The 20,466-nt window shown below is 34.7% G+C and overlaps 1 protein-coding gene across 1 annotated transcript; it reads left to right on the forward strand.

The window, feature by feature from the left end:
- Positions 1 to 308: 308 nt before the first annotated feature.
- On the forward strand, positions 309 to 20,424 carry LOC6583165 (ATP-binding cassette sub-family G member 1). The gene is made up of 7 exons (XM_002008807.4): positions 309 to 480; positions 7,190 to 7,665; positions 16,180 to 16,309; positions 18,208 to 18,746; positions 18,818 to 19,333; positions 19,390 to 19,646; positions 19,706 to 20,424. The coding sequence occupies exons 2-7, from the start codon at positions 7,575 to 7,577 to the stop codon at positions 20,045 to 20,047; spliced, it is 1,875 nt and encodes a 624-aa protein (XP_002008843.1). The 5' UTR covers positions 309 to 480; positions 7,190 to 7,574; the 3' UTR covers positions 20,048 to 20,424.
- Positions 20,425 to 20,466: the final 42 nt, after the last annotated feature.

The following is a 20,466-nucleotide window of genomic DNA, read 5'->3' on the forward strand; positions in this document are numbered from 1 at the left end:
TATCAGCTGATGAACTGAATACAAAAATAAAAACGGATATATGTGAAAGCTGAGCTACTGTTGCGACCCATAGTAATTTGTTGATAAGACTTAATTTGGTGCATGGCAACCTAAAACCGGCAAATTTAAATAAATTGCTGGATTTTGACTAAAGTAAACAAACGACGAACTGTGCCCCTTCATACAAACACATACAAACGCTCATACAGATGTGCACACGCAAACACGACTCACACACCAACACAAGCACACGTACAGCCAAATAACGTTCACGAACGTGAACCATTCACGACTTCGCTGCGCTTCGCTCAGTTGTTTCCGTATTGCCGCCAAGTTTGGACGCATTCGCTCCGCTCTTGTTGCTTCCAAAGTTCGCGTCGTTGTCGTCGCCGTTGTCGCCGCCGCCTTTATTTTGATAATAAGAAGCGCGAGTGCAGCAAAGCCAGCAATACAAGCGGATAAACAAAATTAATGGCAATTGTGAGTGTTGAGTAAATTGCAAATCAATTTAACCCAAAATCCAACTAGGACAAAGGCAGCAAAAGCAAAGCTAGAAAGCGAAAGTTACTTTTTGTGCTTACCATTTACAAATTGCGGTTTACCGCTTGGGACACTGTGCACTGTGTACTTAGTTTTTTCTTGTTGCAGCTACTGTTGCTGTTGTTGTTATTGTTGCTGCTTGGGTCACAAAGGAAGCTTTGTAACGTGTTAAATGCATTTGCGCTGTTGTCATTGCCCACATTCCATCTGCGGAGTGCAAAGGCATATACGCATACAGATGCATCTATGTAAACACATAAAGTCTCACGCACACACAAACATATAAATACATATATGTTTGTATGTATATGCGTGCAAGAAGTGCGTTGAGGTTTCTTTTTATTTTTATTGCAATCTTTTAGGTATTTGCTTTTACTGTTTACGCATACCTTTACTTCTGCACACATACACGCGTGTGTGAATGCGTGTGTTTTTGCGTGTGCGAAATCTCTTATACGGCGCCCTGTTGCGCCCTTGAGTCGCACTTCCTCGCTATTGATATATGTATGTACATATATAAGGTGCGCCGCCCTCTTAGAGGCATGTGTGGCTCATAAAACCGTTTCGAATCGATGAATTGCATTGGCAAACTACGTTATAAAGATTACACCCACTGTTGGTTATTACGCATACTCTATGTATTTGATAAGAATTTAATTTATAATTCAACGCAAATTTGTAACAAGAAAATCAACTGCTGTATTTTCTTTATTTGATTTCTAAAATTTAACTCGTTAAACGTTTTGCCTAGCCACATCAAACAAAAGAAAGTGGAGCTTTAGCTTATCACTTAACAGTTATTTGGATGTCATATTCATGCTTTGAAAATTAAATTCAAACCGTACATCGAGAACCGTAGTTATTTAATAATTGAGTTACCCTTGCTGGGGGCATTGTAGCAGGAGCAAGCATAACAAATGCATTAGGTGCGCTGTGGTGTTTATGTGAGAGTGTGTTGTTCGTGTATGTGTGTGTATGAATAGCAAATCATTGAAATGATGAAATAACATCTCCTAACAAGGGACAATCACTCTCTCGTCACTCTCGAGTAGAGCATTTAACCTACTGCTTCCGTTGCCTAGGTCAACTTCTCTGTTCTATATCAACTTAAATTTCCATTTGGCACGTGAGTGCTACGCTTTGTTTTCCTAATTTCTTAAAGTGCTAAAACACGTAATGGCCCTGAAGTCTCGCTGACTGTAATCAGTTATAAGCGGAATGCATTAATCTTACACAATTACCAAAAAAAAAAAAAAAAATCTTTGCTGCGGTCAAATCTTAAAAAAATAATAATAATAAAAATTTGAATGTATCAAACGAACTCTTCTTCGACTCTTAGACTCTATGCCAAAGCGTCATTAACAAAGTGTGATCCATAATTCCGCTCTCTCATTTCTTTGTTAAGCTGTGATCGAATATATAAAATATATAAAATAAATATATATATGAGTAATTGTCTATATACCACAAAGTCAACGGATCAAAACGTGATCAGTACATCATTAAAATGTAATCAAAACTGATGATGAATTGACTTTTCTGGTGATTTTATTTATATTTGGCATATGATTTTTATAAAATTATGTTAATTAATAAAATACAATTTAATAATTTATAATAATTATAATATTTATATAAATAATTTATTTAACCGATCGAAAAGGTATAATCTTTATATTCAAATATATGTATCTCTCATATTTGAAAGTGTCGAGGCCAGAGAACATATATAATATAAATTATTATGGTGAATCGTTCGTATATGTATTCGATGTATGCGAACGAGTGACTTGATATCTATCACGTAGTTATTTTCTCTAGAATGATTTAATTTCTGAATTCTCTACAATAAGTATTCTTTGATTTCCATGAAATTATTAACCAGATGGACGGACATTAAACCAATATACTCATTTCATTTTTGTGAATGATTATACGAATATTGCATCTTCTAGTCGATTACTTCCGGCTAGAGCACTATTGAATGTTATTGAATACTTTTTCTCATCTATCCAATCGTGTCAATCAAAATCCACTTAAAGCAAGATTCCATCTCCGATATCCATAAACTTTTAGATTTATGTGCATTTTTATACAAATATGTTGTTGTTTTATTTATGAATGCATTTGCCGTTGACTCAATGCACATTTCCTACCTTAAGTGTCTCTTTATTTATTTATTTATTTGAAATGAATATTAAAAAGCATTCAGTGCATAATTAAAAATACATTTATATCTCTCTCTGATATAAATATAAAATAAAAATAAATATATTTTGAGTACTTAGCAATTATAAACTAAATCAAAATTAAAATTTCGAGCCAGAGATGAACAAAAATTAAACTTTATAGTGATGATAAATCCAATGAAAAACTGCTCAATATATGCTCACATAAAAAAAAGAATATTTTCAGTTTGAAAATGGAAAAATTTATATTTTCAATCATAGGACTTGTAAGCTTTTTTGTTGAGAAGTCTAAAAGTGATTTAGCAATTAAGCTCTATGCCACACCTCTAGTAGGTGTATATATATGATTATTGGTCAAACTATAGGAGAAGATCTAAAGTAATGTACTCGAAAAATGCTGTGATGTTAGTCATAAGACTGTAAACTCCATGTCCTCAGCAAGAGGAACATTGCACGACACCCATATACTCTTTGTTCACTTTCGAGAGCGCTTTAATTGCTCAGATTATAATTAAACATATTGAACTTTCGCAACCCATAAACAGGTATGTGTTTTGTTTCACTCGGTCAGCTGTAAAGCGACGCTCAGAGCGAAATACAAAATTATCGAAATGAGTCAAAAGCTTCTGTGTGTGTCGTACTACTACATATGTACATACATATATTGCATGTAGTACTCGCAATGGGGAACAATAGGCAGACTTTGGCAATTAGCATAGATCATGACTCGGATGTGTATGTTAAATATGCTAATTTAGCATAGATTTCAATTGCAACATTTACTTCCGTGTGGGGAGACTTTCTACAGCAACAATTAAAAGCATTTGTTCGTATTTATTGTTGTCCATAGAATGACAGGCACAGTCTTGGGGACTGTCATATCTAAAAGGTGTTTATCAAAATCCAAAACCAGCTTCAGTTCTCGCTGGGCAGACACGCGCTTCACTCAGCTTTTCCTCACTTTGTTTTGCTTTGCTTTAATCGAACGCTTCGCTTGGCACAGGAGTCAGACGGCGCCAAGTACATTAAGCAAAGCAAATATGCTCAAATCAGAACCCAAAGCAATACAATTCTCAGTATATACAGGGCGGTTTAAGTAATGTCAGTTGATTCAAATATTCCATTTATCGTCTCTCAATCCCTGAGTTCCATTGCAAAACTGTCTACCAAAGATTGTTTTTGATATGAATACAACTTTAATAATATGTTTATGTTGATCATTCTTCTCGTGCTTTCTAATAAGACCTTTAGTATGTATTTCTTATAAGAATATGTTGCCCATGGCACAAAAAAAGCTTTTTAATGAAATTCACCAAATATTCCCTGACAATAAATTTACCATGTAAATTAAATGCAGTTTCTTTTCTAGCATTTATATTTGCAAGTTTTACACAGAGACTTTTAGAAACATGTGAGACTAGAAATAGTTGGTGTCTCTAAAATTTATTTTGCAGTGAAGCGTGTCAGTTGCTGACAGAATTTGTATTATATATTCCATATTAGAGCTGTGATTACAAAATGCTGCAATTATATTCCGAATGCTACAACGTAATTACAAATGTTTCATAGATAACGTTTAATTTATAATAATACGTAATATAAACATGTGTATATTTGCAATAACAATTTTGCTCTATTGCAAAAGTATTGCCAATGCTGTTTCGTAATATTTAGTTATAGCAGCTTCTATTTTTCTATACACGTTTCCAGATTAATATTAGTATAGGTTTTTTTTGAGACTTCCACAGAATTCTTAAAAGAATGTGAAGTAATCGCTTATTTACTTTATTTGTTGGCTTCTTATTATTGTTGATGTCGGAAGCATTTGCTAAGTTATAATGCAATTAAAGCATCACAACAATTTTTGTTAGACTCTGTTTGCCAGACGTAAATATTTCGCTTAACAATTATCGGTAGTGCGACGAGATGGATCTTGCTTAAAAAGCGCCGTACCAAAAGCGGAACAATCGTGATCCATCTGTTCAGTTCCACTTGGCTTCAGTTCTACTGTCAGAGTCGTCAAGTCATCCATCAGCTCTTGACTCTCTGCCCCAGCTGCACGTTTTATAGCTGATCGCCTCTACTCGCTCACATGACTCAACAGTTATCGGTTTTCAGTTTCAGCCGGGCGCTTAACGATCGCACGATTGAAGTACCGTGAAGCCATAAAGCCATAAAGAGTTGCAAAGGATCTGCATTGGCTTCGTCTGCCTGGCTTAGCTTGGGCCCTTGGCTGTTTGATTTGATGCGGATAATGCATTATCAATTTGAACAGGTTTCTCGTTTCACTCTCTGCTCCAAAGAGCATGAATACGCAAATAAACTGATTCCAGGGCTGTGTGTGACAAGCAGATTTGCAGGGAATTAAGTGCCCAAGAAGGAATCGGGAATTGTTAAACCGGTTTAGCCCTCATTTTGATTTCATATATTGGCCTCATGTTAATTGGCAGGCGAAATGTATTCCCTATTTTCGCTAAATAAGCTGATGAAAGATATGGCTAACTTAGGGACCTTTTATTTATAAGAGCTGTTTTAGTAACTGGAAATTAGTTCTTTGCTAGGAATGAATGATATAAATGTAAAGAGAGAGGGAGAGTGAAACTGAGAGCGTGAGTGACAAAGCGATAAGAAAGAGAGTTAGAAGGAAAGCGAGAGAGAGCGAGAGAGAGAGAGAGAATGAGAGAGTGAGCGAGATAGAGAGACCGGAAAATCGAACGAGCGAAAGGGTTAAATATAAATATAAAATATATCGAAAGAGATAGTAAGACATGTATAGGAAATGCATATTAAGTATGCCTTGATGGGTTAAACACATATTGAGAAAAAAACCCATATGTAATATGATTTCGTTTCATACAGTTCAATGTATCTATACATTTAAAAATGCACTTATTAAATCAGTAATGTAGTTATGACCCATATACATATAAATGTATTCGTATATGTATCGAACTTAATCATTATTCCGTCCTTGTTATTGCACCTAAAAATATGCCGAATAATAATAACAATGCATATATGTACAAATAAGAGATAGTCATTAAAATTTTTAACATGGGACTCTGGTTTTTTTTATTTTTATACCCTGAACCCATTGAAAATGGGAAATCAGGGTATAATGGTTTTGTGAAAAGTATGTAACAGGCAGAAGGAATCATCGCAGACCCCATAAAGTATATATATTCTTGATCAGGACGACGAGCTGAGTCGATATAGCCCTGTCCGTCTGTCCGTCCGTCCGTATGAGCAAAAGGATCTCAGAAGATATAAGAGCTAGAGAGCTGAAATTTGGCATGCATACTCGTGTATATCATAGGCAGTACGAGTTTGCTTTATTTTTTCGATAACTCATCCGATAACTTTTTTATCGAGAATAATCGAAAAATCGACATTGTTTTTTCAGCCTAATTTGAACACTTTTCAACCAGGAGACTTCAAATTTGCGTTGTATATAGAGTTAATAGACACAAAGATTTTGTAATTTACAGATTTAGGATACCACGCCCCCTTCGCCCCCAATATGTAAAAAACGCATTTCAAGTACTAGAGACTTGTGCTTTGGAATGTACACACATTTTAACTATATGAACACATTCTGAAAGTTTCATAAAGATACTCTTACTACAAGAGAAATTATTCAACTAATAAATTCTCATAATATTGCAGCGCAGCCCAAGCGTAGCCGCTGCTTACTGCGCAGTTAGCAGAGCGCGTGCTTATAAGTGCATGTGTATGTATGTGTGCATAGAAGAAGTGCAGAATGATTAGAATATCAGCTTGGAGGGTTCAGGGTATCTCCCAGTCGAGCAGTCTCGACTGGAGCCTTCTTACTTGTTTTCTTTAATTTCATGATATTAATAAAACCGTATTGAGCCTCTGTTATTTTATCGTTTAAATATGTCATAAGTTTGGCAGCTAATTTAATAATAATCTATAATTAATATTATTTATTATTAATTTTTTAAATTATTTAGCTTATGCTAAATTATTTCAATTTTCAATGCTTGCGATTGAAAGTTAAGATATGTTCTCTTGCGCATCATAGGATTATTTGCGTGATTTACGATATATATTTCATAGATATATTTAAAGAGGAGATTGGGTCATTGACTTGCGAAACACATTCCGCTTCAGAGTTGTTAGCTAGGAATATGTCGGTGCTTATAATATATATAGATAGATAGATACTACTATTGAATATTGCTAAGTAGACAATAAAAATGCATGGTCCGAACCGTTGTGCCATAATTCCTTTTCACATAGTTTAATGAGGCGCATGGTTGTTGGCATACCAACTGCGAATTTATGCAATTCGATAGCAACAACAACAACAACAACAGCAACAACAAGAATAGCAACAATAACGCCTTGTGAAGGCCGCAACAGCAAACAATCGAGAGATAAGAATAAATTCACAGTATTTTCTTTTTTTATTAATGATTAATATTATTTATTTACAGCGCGTAATCAGCCGCGGGTCTCGCACAAACCAAAACAAAGTGAACCGTAATTTTTGTTTTTTTATAAAAATTCGAAAGCAAAACAATATCGAGCGATGCGTGTGAGACAACAGCATAAACAATAACAATTTGAAGAAGCGACACCACATACACATTAAACCAAATTCAAAATCAAAACAGAAACAAGACAAATATCATATCTCGAATCACGTTAATTCCGCAATCTGAAATCTTGACACGTACGACAACAACTAACCATTGTCTATATAGTATACGGAGTATATCAGGCACTTGAACATAAATCTATGCCACGCTTCTAAAATAACTAACGATCATTATAAAGAAACACCTCCATCTCGAAAAACAACAAAAACAGAAATTCACAATGGATCAAACGCGCAGTATATATAGCAAGCAGTCCAAGGATGTCGAGTTTCAGGACGTTTTCTATACAGTGGATAGGCGCACAAGTTTCTGTGAGTATACAACATACAAGATATAGGACATGCCTATAACTAATGCTAAATCATGTATTCATAGTCACAGTCAAAAAATATGCATATACATATAGAAACTATATTATGTACAATTATAATAATATGCGAAAATACCATCTGAATCACTATTCTACAGAAACTAAACTTTGTATACTTCTATCGTGAACTGATATGAGGGTTCGCGAAATTATTTTGTTTTATAAACGACTTGCTTCTAATATAATATATTAGAGATGATAGAGAGCTAAAGTCAAAACTTATACAACATGAGCCCTGGCTCTCCCGTATGTGTAATCATATATAAGCAAAATAAACACTTTGTTAGATATATTATTCTATATAGTATAATAAATATATATAGTATAAATAAATAATATTTAACAAAAAATGAAATGTTGAACAAATTTGAATGACAATTAAAAATTATAACAATAATGTAAAAAAATTTTATTTAGTTTTTAGTAAGGTACAATTAATATAAAACTAACTCTAACGAAGACTAATCACTGGCCTTCGGGCCTTCGGCTGGCAAATTAAGAAATACAAATAAATTGAATACTTTCTATTTTATACTTTTTCTTACTATTTTATACTTCTTACTTATTTTTATTGTTAGTTCTTGCTTAACTTTATACTTATTTAATTCTATTTTTAAAAGTAAATTCCAAGTAAATTCTAAAATTCATTGATTAAAAACTTTTTGAAAAGGGAAAATATATAAAAATATTTTCAAACAAAATAACAAACATAAGAACTTCCATTTTATATTGAAATTTTAAAAATGTATTGTTTTGAACAAAATAGAAATCAGTTTGAGTATTTTCAGAATATTTGGCTACAGAAAACAAGCTAAGGAGAATGATCGCAAATGCTGAAAACCTGTTAGGCTTTACAGAGACAATTGGCTCGAACCTTTAACAGAACCTGCTGACATTTTTGGCTAAACTTTGCAGCTGTGGAATTTTACAAAATGTATTTTCAAATGAAGCCTATTTCGAAATTGCGTCTTCAAAGTTTTTACATTTGTATTACAAACTTGTTATGTAGCACATGCATAAATTTTAAAGTACTACACATAAATTATGTTTTTTATTTTATTTTTTATTTTTACTTTTAACAGTTTAATAACTCATCCAAAGAGTTGTTTAAGTGGACAGCAATTAACACTATGATTAGGTGTTTCATTGTCAGAAATAAATTTTAAGCAATTTCACAATTCTATTTGCATTTTATAATTTTAACTAGAAGTCTGCGGACTTGATTGTTACCTAAACATTTTGTTTTTATGTACCCTTTTTATGTGGGCTTTTCTAAGGTCTGAGCAATATTATTTATATAATAAATTAGTTACAGCTGTTGTTCAACGATTTCTTTTCGGTTTAAGGTCTGTGGAGTTTCGCAGTTCGAATTGCGACTCGCGGGTAATTTAAATGTTGCCTTAGTTTCGGTCTCTTGAGCTATTTCGACACATTTTGTTGGCTGGCCAAGCGCTAAGCGTTCCATAATTATTCGAGACTGCTGGGCACATGAAACAAAAGAGCATAAAGAAATATGATTTTGTTGCTGTTGTTGTAAAGCGTCTATTGTTATTGCAGCTCTAACATCAATTACAAACTTATACCTTGGGTACATTAAAATAGGGTGTTATGTGTCTGTGTAGCAAACGGTGTGCAATTTGAAATATAACTAGACTTTATGCTTAAATTGACCTCATTTAACTTGAAGGATCCTGTCACATATTTGTTAACATCTAGTCATATGTTTATACATAGGGCATCTTCAATTCGTATACTTTATAAGCACTAACTTAAATGCTTGCTTCTCAGCTGTCAACCCAATACGCTCTGCTAATTGAATTCAAATTGTGATTTGATCGGCTTACAATTAGCTTAGCTCAGCTTAACTCTGCTTGCATTGTGTTTGATATATGTTGACCTCATTGAACTCGTCCGATATCAGATAATTTATGACTCAGTTACGACATAACACAAAGGCAAACATAACGTCATATATTAAAAAAAATAAATAAATAAATTATATATGTTATACACTTAATATATAGGGTATTTAATAGTAGCATACTATTTCTAATGATTTAATGCAGTTTTATATATTGATATTAAGTTGTCAATCATCTTTTTTTCTAGTGTTTGTTAAATCAGATGCAATTTGTTCAGCTCTGTTCAGGCGTTAACTGTAATCATAACTTTGATTGATCCCATTAATCTTTGGATCTATAATCTATATATCTATATACCGTATGTGATGGTTAATGGGATTCCATAGAATATTTCTTGATTATATTTTATTATTGTATGTACATTATTCTCTTAATCAAATGCATTTTCCTTTGGTCATTGACCTGGCTCTGTGTATATGGTTTGCCCAAATTATATAAATTGTGCAACTCTTGCTTTATTTCTTGTTCGCTCGTTGACAGCTGTCGTTTTTTCAGTACTTGTCAAATGTATTGCAATTTGGTCAGCGCTGCTCAGCTATTGGCTGGGTTTCTCATTCCCATCGGATCGAAACTTGTTTCCGTCAGACCAATGTCTCGGCAGCTCACAGTACTTGGAGTATTTCGCCATTGACACACAAATTGATTCGAAACGAAGCATTTCGATGCTCGACTTGTTCAAAGCAAAGCCCTTGCCAGACGCCCGTTCACAGTACGCCTCGATTTTTGCACTGTCACAGAGCCAAAGTACGCATACATTTATTTGTACGTGCTTTGGGCAGTTGGCAGTCGAATTGGCCGCGATTCGAGCTGAGTCAGCTGGAGCCGTCTTCGCGTGACGTCACAGCTCGTACAGCAAATAAAACGTGAGATATGCCTATTTGCATAAAACACTTACGAGGCTGTTAATTATATATATTTAAGCTATCAGTGCTGATCAACTGTATTCAAACGAATGCTATCAGATATATGAATATTCAATTACAGGTGAGAAAGAAGATTTACTCATTTGAAATGCCGCCAATTTAGCCTTAGCTGAGTTAATTATTAGCTACTCACTCGTATTACTAATTGATTAATAGTGATAGCTATTTATATATTATATATATCGTCTCTCGTTTGAGTTGCACAAAAAACAGACTTTTCTTGGGCAATGTTCACGGAGCTAATCAACATTGCTCATACGCCATGTGCAATGTGCAATGAGAGGCGCGCGATGTCGCTGCATGCGGAATATCACAATAGGCGATAAATGGGCACACATACATAAACATATAAACATACATATATATGTATATACCCACATAGATATATGTTTTCATAAGTGTGTGCGTGTGTATGTATCCACAAATTGTGCTCAGCTACGAGTTACTTCCTCATGAAAATCACTTGTTGCACGAACTAAGCGCGAGCTGCGCCTTCATCATTATCAGCAACAGCATCATCATTATGATGCTCGCCTGATGGTCATGCACATAAACAACAATACGAGTAGCCGCAACTCGATTATGTTGTATGTTGGAATAACAAAATTTAAGAAAAAAAACAAAAACAAAAGCAAAACGCGAGAAAAAAATTGATCAACTCTGATTGAATAATTTTCCCCTTTTGCGCGTTCATTGAAAACTCGCTGCGGTAATTTCCATTTCTGTAGTCGGCGCTTTTTTCCAGCTTTTCCTCGAAACTAAGCGCACTCCGTTATACAAACTGACTCATTTATGTCATAAGTGAGTATGCAGTAACTCCCCATCGAGATGGAGAGGTTTTCTCATTCTTTCTTTATAATTTAAGCTCAGTCTGGTTTATACTTACTTATATGACAAGTGCTGAGCAATGAAACTGATTAGATCTGCGCAACTGGCGAGCGTAGGTGTATCAGCTATTAATCTTAGTTAAGAATATATTCAATTTATGAAATAGGAAATTACGTATTATATTATATGACAAAGCAACGTTAAGGAAAGTGTACTCTTAGATTAAGTAATGTGTTTATATTAAATGTAAACAATATAGGTAATCTACGATCAAGTATTCCCACTATTGCTAGACAAGCCTTACGTGCTGCCATGAAAGTAGTTGTCTTTGTAATAAAAAGCCTCGTTAATTGTGGCTAATGATTTATTTAAATTATATTTCCAATCATTATTGCAACACTTCATCATCTCACCTAGTCAAATGATAATATATTCATTGTGTGCTAAGTCAGCCATTAAATCTCCATCAATAAAACAAATTAGATATTTAAGTTTGTTGAATGCAAATTTGTCATGCAATTGTGAATTGCAGCGCCCTCGACTTAAGTAATGTGAAGAGGTAATTGAGTTTATCAATGAACTTGTGTTTCTTTAATGCAATGCAAAACACTCTCAATCGACACTTGAATTTATGGAGTGCCAATTGAAAATCGAGATTAATGCCCGAGTAAGATAAATGAGTTCAAGCTGCAGCGAACTTAATCGAATGGCTTTGATATATGATAATAAAGAACTATCAATCAAATTAAAATGGAAAATTTTTATATATAAAAAATATAATATTCACAAATAAAATCTAAATTAAATACATTTTAGTATCTTATTTATAGATTAACGTATCACAATTATAAACAAGCTTAAAAATAAACTGAAGTCGTATGAAACGTAAATATGAAAAATACTTTTTTTTTTTTTTTTCTTAAATTTATTTATTAATTAAAAATTGAAAAGTTGTAGAGAGTAGGGCTTCCCTGTAAACGTTTATAAAAGCGCCCTATATGATATAGTCCATGTATCAAAAGAAAAGGTGTTTCCTCATTTTCTCCACTTCTAACGGGTATATCCAATACTTAATACTCGTTCACGAAATGCAAAGGGAAGAGTATATTGGGTTTGTTTATACTCATAAGAACGTACAACTCCGAATTACAAATCTCTTGATTCCATAAACAAACCCAATATACTCTTCCCTTTGCACTTCGTGAACGAGTATTAAACCCCGCATTAAGCTGATTTTGTATTGACTTGTACCTCACGCTTTACCTATCCACATCAATATAATTTTTAATTTATTAAACATTCTAACAATTAGCACAAAGATAAATTGATATTAAATTATCTTACTGCGCATTGAAATCTATACGAAATATTAATTTGCATAATATTTCATATCATTAATTTTTGATACCCTGAACCCATTGAAAATGAAAAGTCAGGGTATAATGTTTGTGTGAAAACGTATGTAACAAGCAGAAAGAAGCATCGCAGACCCCATAAAGTATATATATATTCTAGATCATGGCGACGAGCTGAGTCGATATAGCCCTGTCTGTCTGTCCGTCCGCCTGTCTGTATGAACGAGTCGATCTCAGAAGATATGAGAGCTAGAGACTTGAAATTTGGCATGCATACTCACGTATACCATACGCAATACCAGTTTTCATATTTCGATAACTCATCCGATTTATTTTTATCGAGAATAATCAATAATTTGATGTTGTTTTCTAATAATTTGAACACTTTTAGACCTGGACACTTCAGATTTACTGTGTATATAGATATGATATATACGAGGATTTTGTAATTTACAGATTTTTATCACGTTCTGAAAATTTCATGAAGATAAAAATTATTCAACAAACTTACGGCCACTCTGCAGCGCAGCCCAAGCGCAGCCGCTGCTTACTGCAGCGTGTGTGTGTGCATGTGTATGTATGTGTGCATGTAATTTTGTATGTGTGTATAAAAGAAACGCAGAATGGTTAGAATATCAGCTGGCAGGGTTCAGGTTATCTCCTAGTCGAACAGTCTCGCCTAGAGCATCCTTACTTGATTCATTTGATATTGAAGCAAACAAATTTGTGGTAGTTAAGTAATACCTTATTTGTGAGGTATATATAGATATATTCACATATATACAATATATGATTCATGTTCATTCGATTATGTTTCTATGCCCACTTCTACTTGGAATTTAGCTAGCCAAGAGACTTTCCAGACACATTAACTAAATTGCAGCAATTATTGATGTTACTTTGCGATTCAATGAATAGATTATAGACTGATCTAATAATGTTAAAATGTATGATTGGGCTAGCCGGTTGATCCCGTCGGTCACGTTTATCTGCTGATAGATCATTAAGTGAATCTATCGAAATACGATCAGAGTTGGCCCCAGTTTTTGTCACGTTCTCGACTCGCGGAACAGGCCAGCCGCCCACCCGGACCCATTTAAAGTTTTCAGTTGAATTTGACAATTTGATCACGTCGCACTTTGTGATTGACTCACTCGATGTTTGTTCACTCGTACTCGTACTTGTACTCGTTCTCGTACTCGTGTGTTTCACTGTACAGGTAGTCAGTCCACTGAAGTTCACCTACTTTTCACACTGGCGCCTGGTCAATACGAGAGTGGGCGTGGCCAAAAGCAAATATCGCCCTCAATGACGAAAGCCAAAACACTCGAATTCAGAACTTGGCTTCAACGTGTTTCTGTTGTTGTTGTTGTTGTTGTTGAGCAAACGAAAACAATAAATTGAAAACAATGAAAAACATATATTTGCGAAAAGCTAATTGATATGTAAACTTGGCCACTGGTCTATGGGTATACGACACAACGACTCTAATACTAAGTCTCTAGAGCTCTCGTTGATTTGTTTACGAGCTTTGCCGCTGACCTTCTTTGATTTACACGTATTTGCGATTTTTGGCTGTTGCGCAAGGAATTCCAATGGATTGATCTAGCTCGATGGGGGGTCTATGCAAGTCTCTGAAGTGCTTAAAGCTAAGGCTGTGTGATCTGAGTAGTCGCCATAGAGTAGAGCAAAGCCAGAAGTGATACTAGCAATTAGAAAACTCTAGCTCATTATATAGATATATTATATCTGAACTATATAATTACAAAATGCTATGGATCAAGGGTTAGTGGGTTCGAGTTCCAGACAAAAGTAAATGTTGTCTGAATGAAAGCCCTGTTTTGCCAGTGCTTATTAGACCTCGATTGCGTGATTTTAATTTCAATTGTCCTATACCTATAATGAACAAAATTACAGTTACAACATCCATCATTATCATTTTAAAATGCATATCACATTTATAAATACTTCAAGCATAACCTTGATAGGAATATAACCTCGAGATAGCTCTTAGAATAGTCCGATTGAGTTTCCAACAGCTGTGGATAACCTGTTGGCCTCCAATATATATATTTATATATTCCTTTATCTGTTTTCACTTTTTGAGCATCTACTTAAGGTTGCAATTTATATTGATCTTGAATTCGAGCATTAAAAGAGGATAAGGTAAAAGGTAAGGTAAAATAGAATAAGCTAATTCTTATGAAACCAAGAGATTTTTAATTAAACTACATGTGTTTTTAGTTCTTTGGCTATACTCATAGAGGTATTTGCCTAGATTAATGTGTGTGTTTTGTATGGTGTTGTATGATTTATGTTTAGTAAGAAACCCGAAAATATTGATTAATTGAATATCTCACCAGCAAAATACTTCCGTCAAGCCCCATTGTTGATTAATATCAATCTTGAGCGGCAAGTCTAGACATAAGGGAGGGATGACATGTCAAAAGAGAAGTCCAGCTAATCTCTGGCGTATAATTCAGTTCAAGTTCAACTGCTGATCGTTTAATTAATAATTGCAAAAATGTTGATAAGAAAGGCAGCTCGTGAAACTAAGGCGGCTGCATTAACCTATTAGCTTACTTTCGCATATAAGCAAATATAAAGCAAGCTAAAAAATATGTCAGTATGTATATATATATATACGTGTATTCGTCAGATGTGGCAAATGTTCAGGGCTGTTGATAAGACCAATGAAATTGAATTGACACAAATACTCACAGACAAGGAACGTGCAGAGGCCTTGAAAATCCTTAAAAAAAAAAAAAAAACACGCATTTAATTAATAAATCATATTTATATACATTTGCCGTCCAGTCAGACTTTATACAAACATGCATATTTATATGTATATATATTTGCAATGTATTCAGTTTTTTGCTTATTATTGAAATATAATTTGAAAATAACGTTAAGTCAAGGCAGATCGTTTGTCATTAAACTATTCCTGACGCTGTCTAGTCAAACAGAATTAATTAGCCATCCGCCGTGTTGTGCTCCAACATAAAAACGTGTTTTGGGCGCTTGGATTTCGTTTATTGTCAATTGAGCAAGTCATGCTGAATGGTAACTGACTGACGAGCAGTTCGTTACGATTCGATTCGATGTGGTCTGTGAGTTGAGAGTTTTACTTCTTCATTTCACACCTGTCTCGTACGTAATTACTGTGAACGCTGTAAAACTTTAACAACATGAACTATTCAGCTACTTCTTGACTTTTATTACCCCAACAAAGCATAAAGAGCCGTCATAAAGATAAACGAATTGGCTCACTCAAATGTACAGGGTATACATATGATGAGAAAAGTGATTCGGTTTGGAGTAATTTATTGTATATTGTTGTATCAGCAATTAGTTGTGATCAATCGAAATTCCAATTCGAACTCATCATTTGATTCATTTGTTGTTTGTTGTTTGTTGTTTGCAGTCCGCTTCGCTGGGCAGCAGCAAATCTTGAAAGGTGTGAGCGGCAGCTTCCGCAATGGACAACTATCGGCTATAATGGGCCCCTCGGGGGCAGGAAAAAGCAGCTTGTTGAATGCGATATCGGGTTTCAGGTAAGCTAAACACTAATTATATACAAACTAAATATGCAGAAATCAAAATGCGAAATACAAAATACGAAATACGAAACACAATGTCCCATGAACTTCTGGAACATGACGACATCGATATTGTAACCGGTTGTACGATTCAAATACTGGAAATGTGACGTTTGAAATTAACAAAAATCCCATCAAACAATCGATTAGAATCTAATTTATGCTGTATGTAGTCCGAAATACAAATTATTGACCGTAGACAAGCAAAAAACAAAAACAATTCCATTCAAATTATCAACTTTATAGTACTGGAGCTAAACAGCAAATATTTTCCTGGTTGAGAATTTTGCATATATGTATGTAACAAACAAACAAAAAAACAGAAACAAAAAAAAAAAAAAAAAAAAAAAAAAACAAATCTTAATTTTAAAAATTATAAACTATACAAAAATATTTAATAATAAATATTTTTTTTTAATTATTCGATTCTTGCTAAATTATAAATATATATGAATTTAAAATTAATTTATTATATTAATATTCGGTTTGTATTTGTTTTATTTTATTTTATTATTTATTTTTTTATTCTTTTAAATATATAATAAATATTTAAAATGAAATGTAAATATGTAAATAGAATACAAAAATCTTAATTTTAAAAATTATAAACTATACAAAAATATTTAATAATAAATATTTTTTTTAATTATTCGATTCTTGCTAAATTATAAATATATATGAACTTAAAATTAATTTAACAAAATTATATATAAATAATAAATTCTTTTTAAATATATAATAAATATTAAAAACGAAATGCAAATAAATAGAACAGAAAAATGTTAATTTTAAAAATTATAAACTATACAAAAATATTTAATAAAAAATATTGTATTTTTTAAATTATTTGATTCTTGCTAAATTATAAATATATATGCATTTAAAATTAATTAAAAAAATTATATATATATAACAAATTCTTTTTAGATATATAATAAATATTAAAAAGGATCAAATTTGGTTTTGAAATTACTATTTTATATATTTAAATATTTTTTATTTTCGCTTTCCGAATAATTTTGTCAATTATTTATAAATATTTGTGCATTTTAATGACTAATTTAATATTTGTAATTAAAAAGAAATTATTTTTATTTATATACGTAATTATATTTTGCTGTTAAATACGTATGTATCGGGACAAACGACTGCATAAAACTCGTTCACAGTTCAACAACACGTAAACTGAGTCAGAAATACAAAATATACATATTCGCTACGCTCAGCAGAGCAACTGAGTTTTCTGCAATTTCTTAAAGACTATAGGAAGATTTGTCATAGAGATAGTTAAGAGTTAAGTTACTAGCATATTATTTTTGTAGTTTGAAACATCATCAACTATATGATTTTCATTTCGCGAAGAACTAAATTGATTAATCAGGAATCAGATGCGAATCTGACAACCAAATTGCAAAAATATTCTAATTAAAAGAAGCAAAAAAAAAACTTGTTTTTTGATTTTTGCTAACTGAAGTATGGTAGACTGTGCGAATTAAAAAAAAAAAAAAAAAAAACAAATAAAAACAAAACCAAAAAGAAATCAATAAAAATCCATAATAAATATAATTATAAAAATATCGACACATATATATACTTACAGATATTATATACATGCTTTTTGGTGTTGCTTCGTCATTGCTTCATTATTTATTTGAGCAATAAGCGAAGTTCAATAGAAAAACCGAGAGTGAGAATATATAGGTATATATGTATGTATATATGTACAATGAAACCAACTCATTTTGAAGGCCAGCTTAGCAAATCGCATTTTAGCATATAATATTTTCCGGACAATCAGAATTTCTATTTCTATTTGCATTGAATTTGTATCTGAATTTTATAATTGATTGTAGAACAACTGGAGTCAAAGGCAGCATCAAAATGAGGCGAGATAATGCCTGTTATATAACGCAGGACGATCACCACCAGACACTGCTCACGGTCGAGGAGCTAATGAATCTCTCATGTGACCTGAAACTGAAGCAGCGCCACAAAAAGGAGGAGATGCTTACGGAAATACTCAAGAATCTGAATCTCAATCATCGCCGCAACGTCACCGCCGAGAAGCTGAGCGGCGGCGAGCGGAAGCGGCTGTCCATTGCGCTCGAGCTGGTCGACAATCCGAACATCTTCTTTCTCGACGAGCCGACCAGCGGGCTGGACGAGGTGACGGCGGCGCAGTGCATCCGTCTGCTGAAGGCCATGGCACAGGAGGGTCGCACCATTGTCTGCACCATCCATCAGCCCTCGGCCACCATCTACAACTACTTCGACAGCATCTATGTGCTGGCCAAGGGCCAATGCGTCTTCCAGGGCACTCCGCAGGCCACGATACCCTTTCTGCGTCTGGCACAGATTGACTGCCCAAGGCACTACAGCCCCTCGGATTACAGTAGGTTCTTTGATTGTCTTGCCTTGCCTTGGTTTGCTATGACTGATTCCTGTTACCCGTTCTATTTTCAGTCATTGAGGTAATTGATGCTGAGGAAGGACATATGGTGCCGTTGCTCAGTGAGCTGACGGAGAACGGCAAGCTCACCTATCACACCAAGCATCCGGACCTGCCGCTGGAGCCAATGCAGGCCATCACAACGCTGTTCGTGGAGCAGCCGAAGCGTCAATTCTTGCCCGCATTCTTCGCCGGCTCAGCTGCATCCACAGACGGCACATTGATGGGCGCTGCAGGCGCTCTGCTCGAGCAGGTGAAGGTCTTCTCGCAGCATCTGCAGACAGAGCGTCGCGACATCTCTGGGGTGCAGCAGTTTCTGGTGCTGATGCGCGTCATGCTGCTGCGCACCATGCGTGCTCGGCTAGCATTGGCCATACAGCTGCTCCATCACACGCTGTGTGGCCTGTTCTTTGGCCTAATCTTCTTCCAGCTGGGCAATCAGGGCGGACGCATGTTCGATCACTTGAAGTTCTGCATTGGCGCTGTGCTCATGATCGTCTACACCCAGGTGATGGTGCCCATACTCAGCTGTAAGTGCTCGACAGGATGCTTTAGGCCACTCATTGCAACCTTAACGCCTTTTCAGATCCCGCAGAAGTTAAGGTAGTCAAGAAGGAGACCTTCAACCGATGGTATTCGCTCATGCCGTACTATATGGCGTTAAGTGTTTCTCGGCTGCCGCTGCAGGTGCTTCTGAATCTTACCTTCATGGCCATGACTTATTGGATGTCCGGACTGCCCGAGCAGATGTGGCGCTTCTGTATTTTTGTGGCCGTCGGACTGATGATCTCCCTCGTGGCGGAGGGCATGGGCCTGGCTATTGGCGCTACCTTCAGTATAACGGTAAAATATATACGAATTATTATTGACATAAACGTTGATAATTCAATGTTATCCCACAGAATGGCAGCGTGGTGGGTCCCATGATTATAGCACCGCTCATGGGTCTGGCTATTTATGGATTTGATTTTGCCTCTCAAATTCCTGGAGCCATGAATGTCCTGATGAAGTTTAGTTATGTGCGTGTAGGCGTGGTAGCCCTAATATTGGCCGTGTTTGGTTTCCAGCGCGAGGAACTGGACTGCGATGAGATCTACTGCCACTTCAGTGATCCCCGAGTGCTGTTGAAGTTCCTGGACGTCGACAAGGTATCGATACTTCATCAGTTCGGGCTGCTGGCTATGCTGATGATCTTCTTCCGTGTGATTGTGTACATCAGCTTGCGAAAGCGCTGCTACACATGAGCAGCAGCTATATATAATATCTATATATGTATATATAGTTATAGAAAAACGTCTATGCTGTGATTTGGTCTTATACACCCACACGTAGTGCAGGTGTTTAACTAGTAATAGAAACTTAACTTACAGTTGTACATACTTGAAACTGTTAAATGTATTTTGTGCTCAGTTGATTGCCCCTTGTAAACCCTAATGTAAGTCGGTGCTTAGATACCCACTAATAATGTAAATATGTCACAAATATATCTAATATAGGTAATATATGTTGACAAACGCACTTTAATGCCTTTTATATAAGATTAATTTTTTGTAAGAGTTCTGGTAATAGTGACGTACATTTATAAGAGAAATTATATTTTTACATATTGAAGAAAAAACTATTCAAACCCTGTTTATTATTTATTTGTTGAGCTGCGCCAACA

The sequence above is a fragment of the Drosophila mojavensis genome, unplaced genomic scaffold, assembly GCF_018153725.1.
Source record: "Drosophila mojavensis isolate 15081-1352.22 unplaced genomic scaffold, ASM1815372v1 contig_74, whole genome shotgun sequence".
Classification (NCBI taxonomy): domain Eukaryota; kingdom Metazoa; phylum Arthropoda; class Insecta; order Diptera; family Drosophilidae; genus Drosophila; species Drosophila mojavensis.

Excerpts from the sequence above, each read along its gene's own strand:
- LOC6583165 (XM_002008807.4), top strand. The coding sequence starts at position 7,575 with ATGGATCAAACGCGCAGTATATATAGCAAGCAGTCCAAGGATGTCGAG. Across the intron at positions 18,747-18,817 it reads CTACAGCCCCTCGGATTACA|TCATTGAGGTAATTGATGCT; the intron begins GTAGGTTCTTTG and ends TTCTATTTTCAG. Across the intron at positions 19,334-19,389 it reads GATGGTGCCCATACTCAGCT|ATCCCGCAGAAGTTAAGGTA; the intron begins GTAAGTGCTCGA and ends ACGCCTTTTCAG.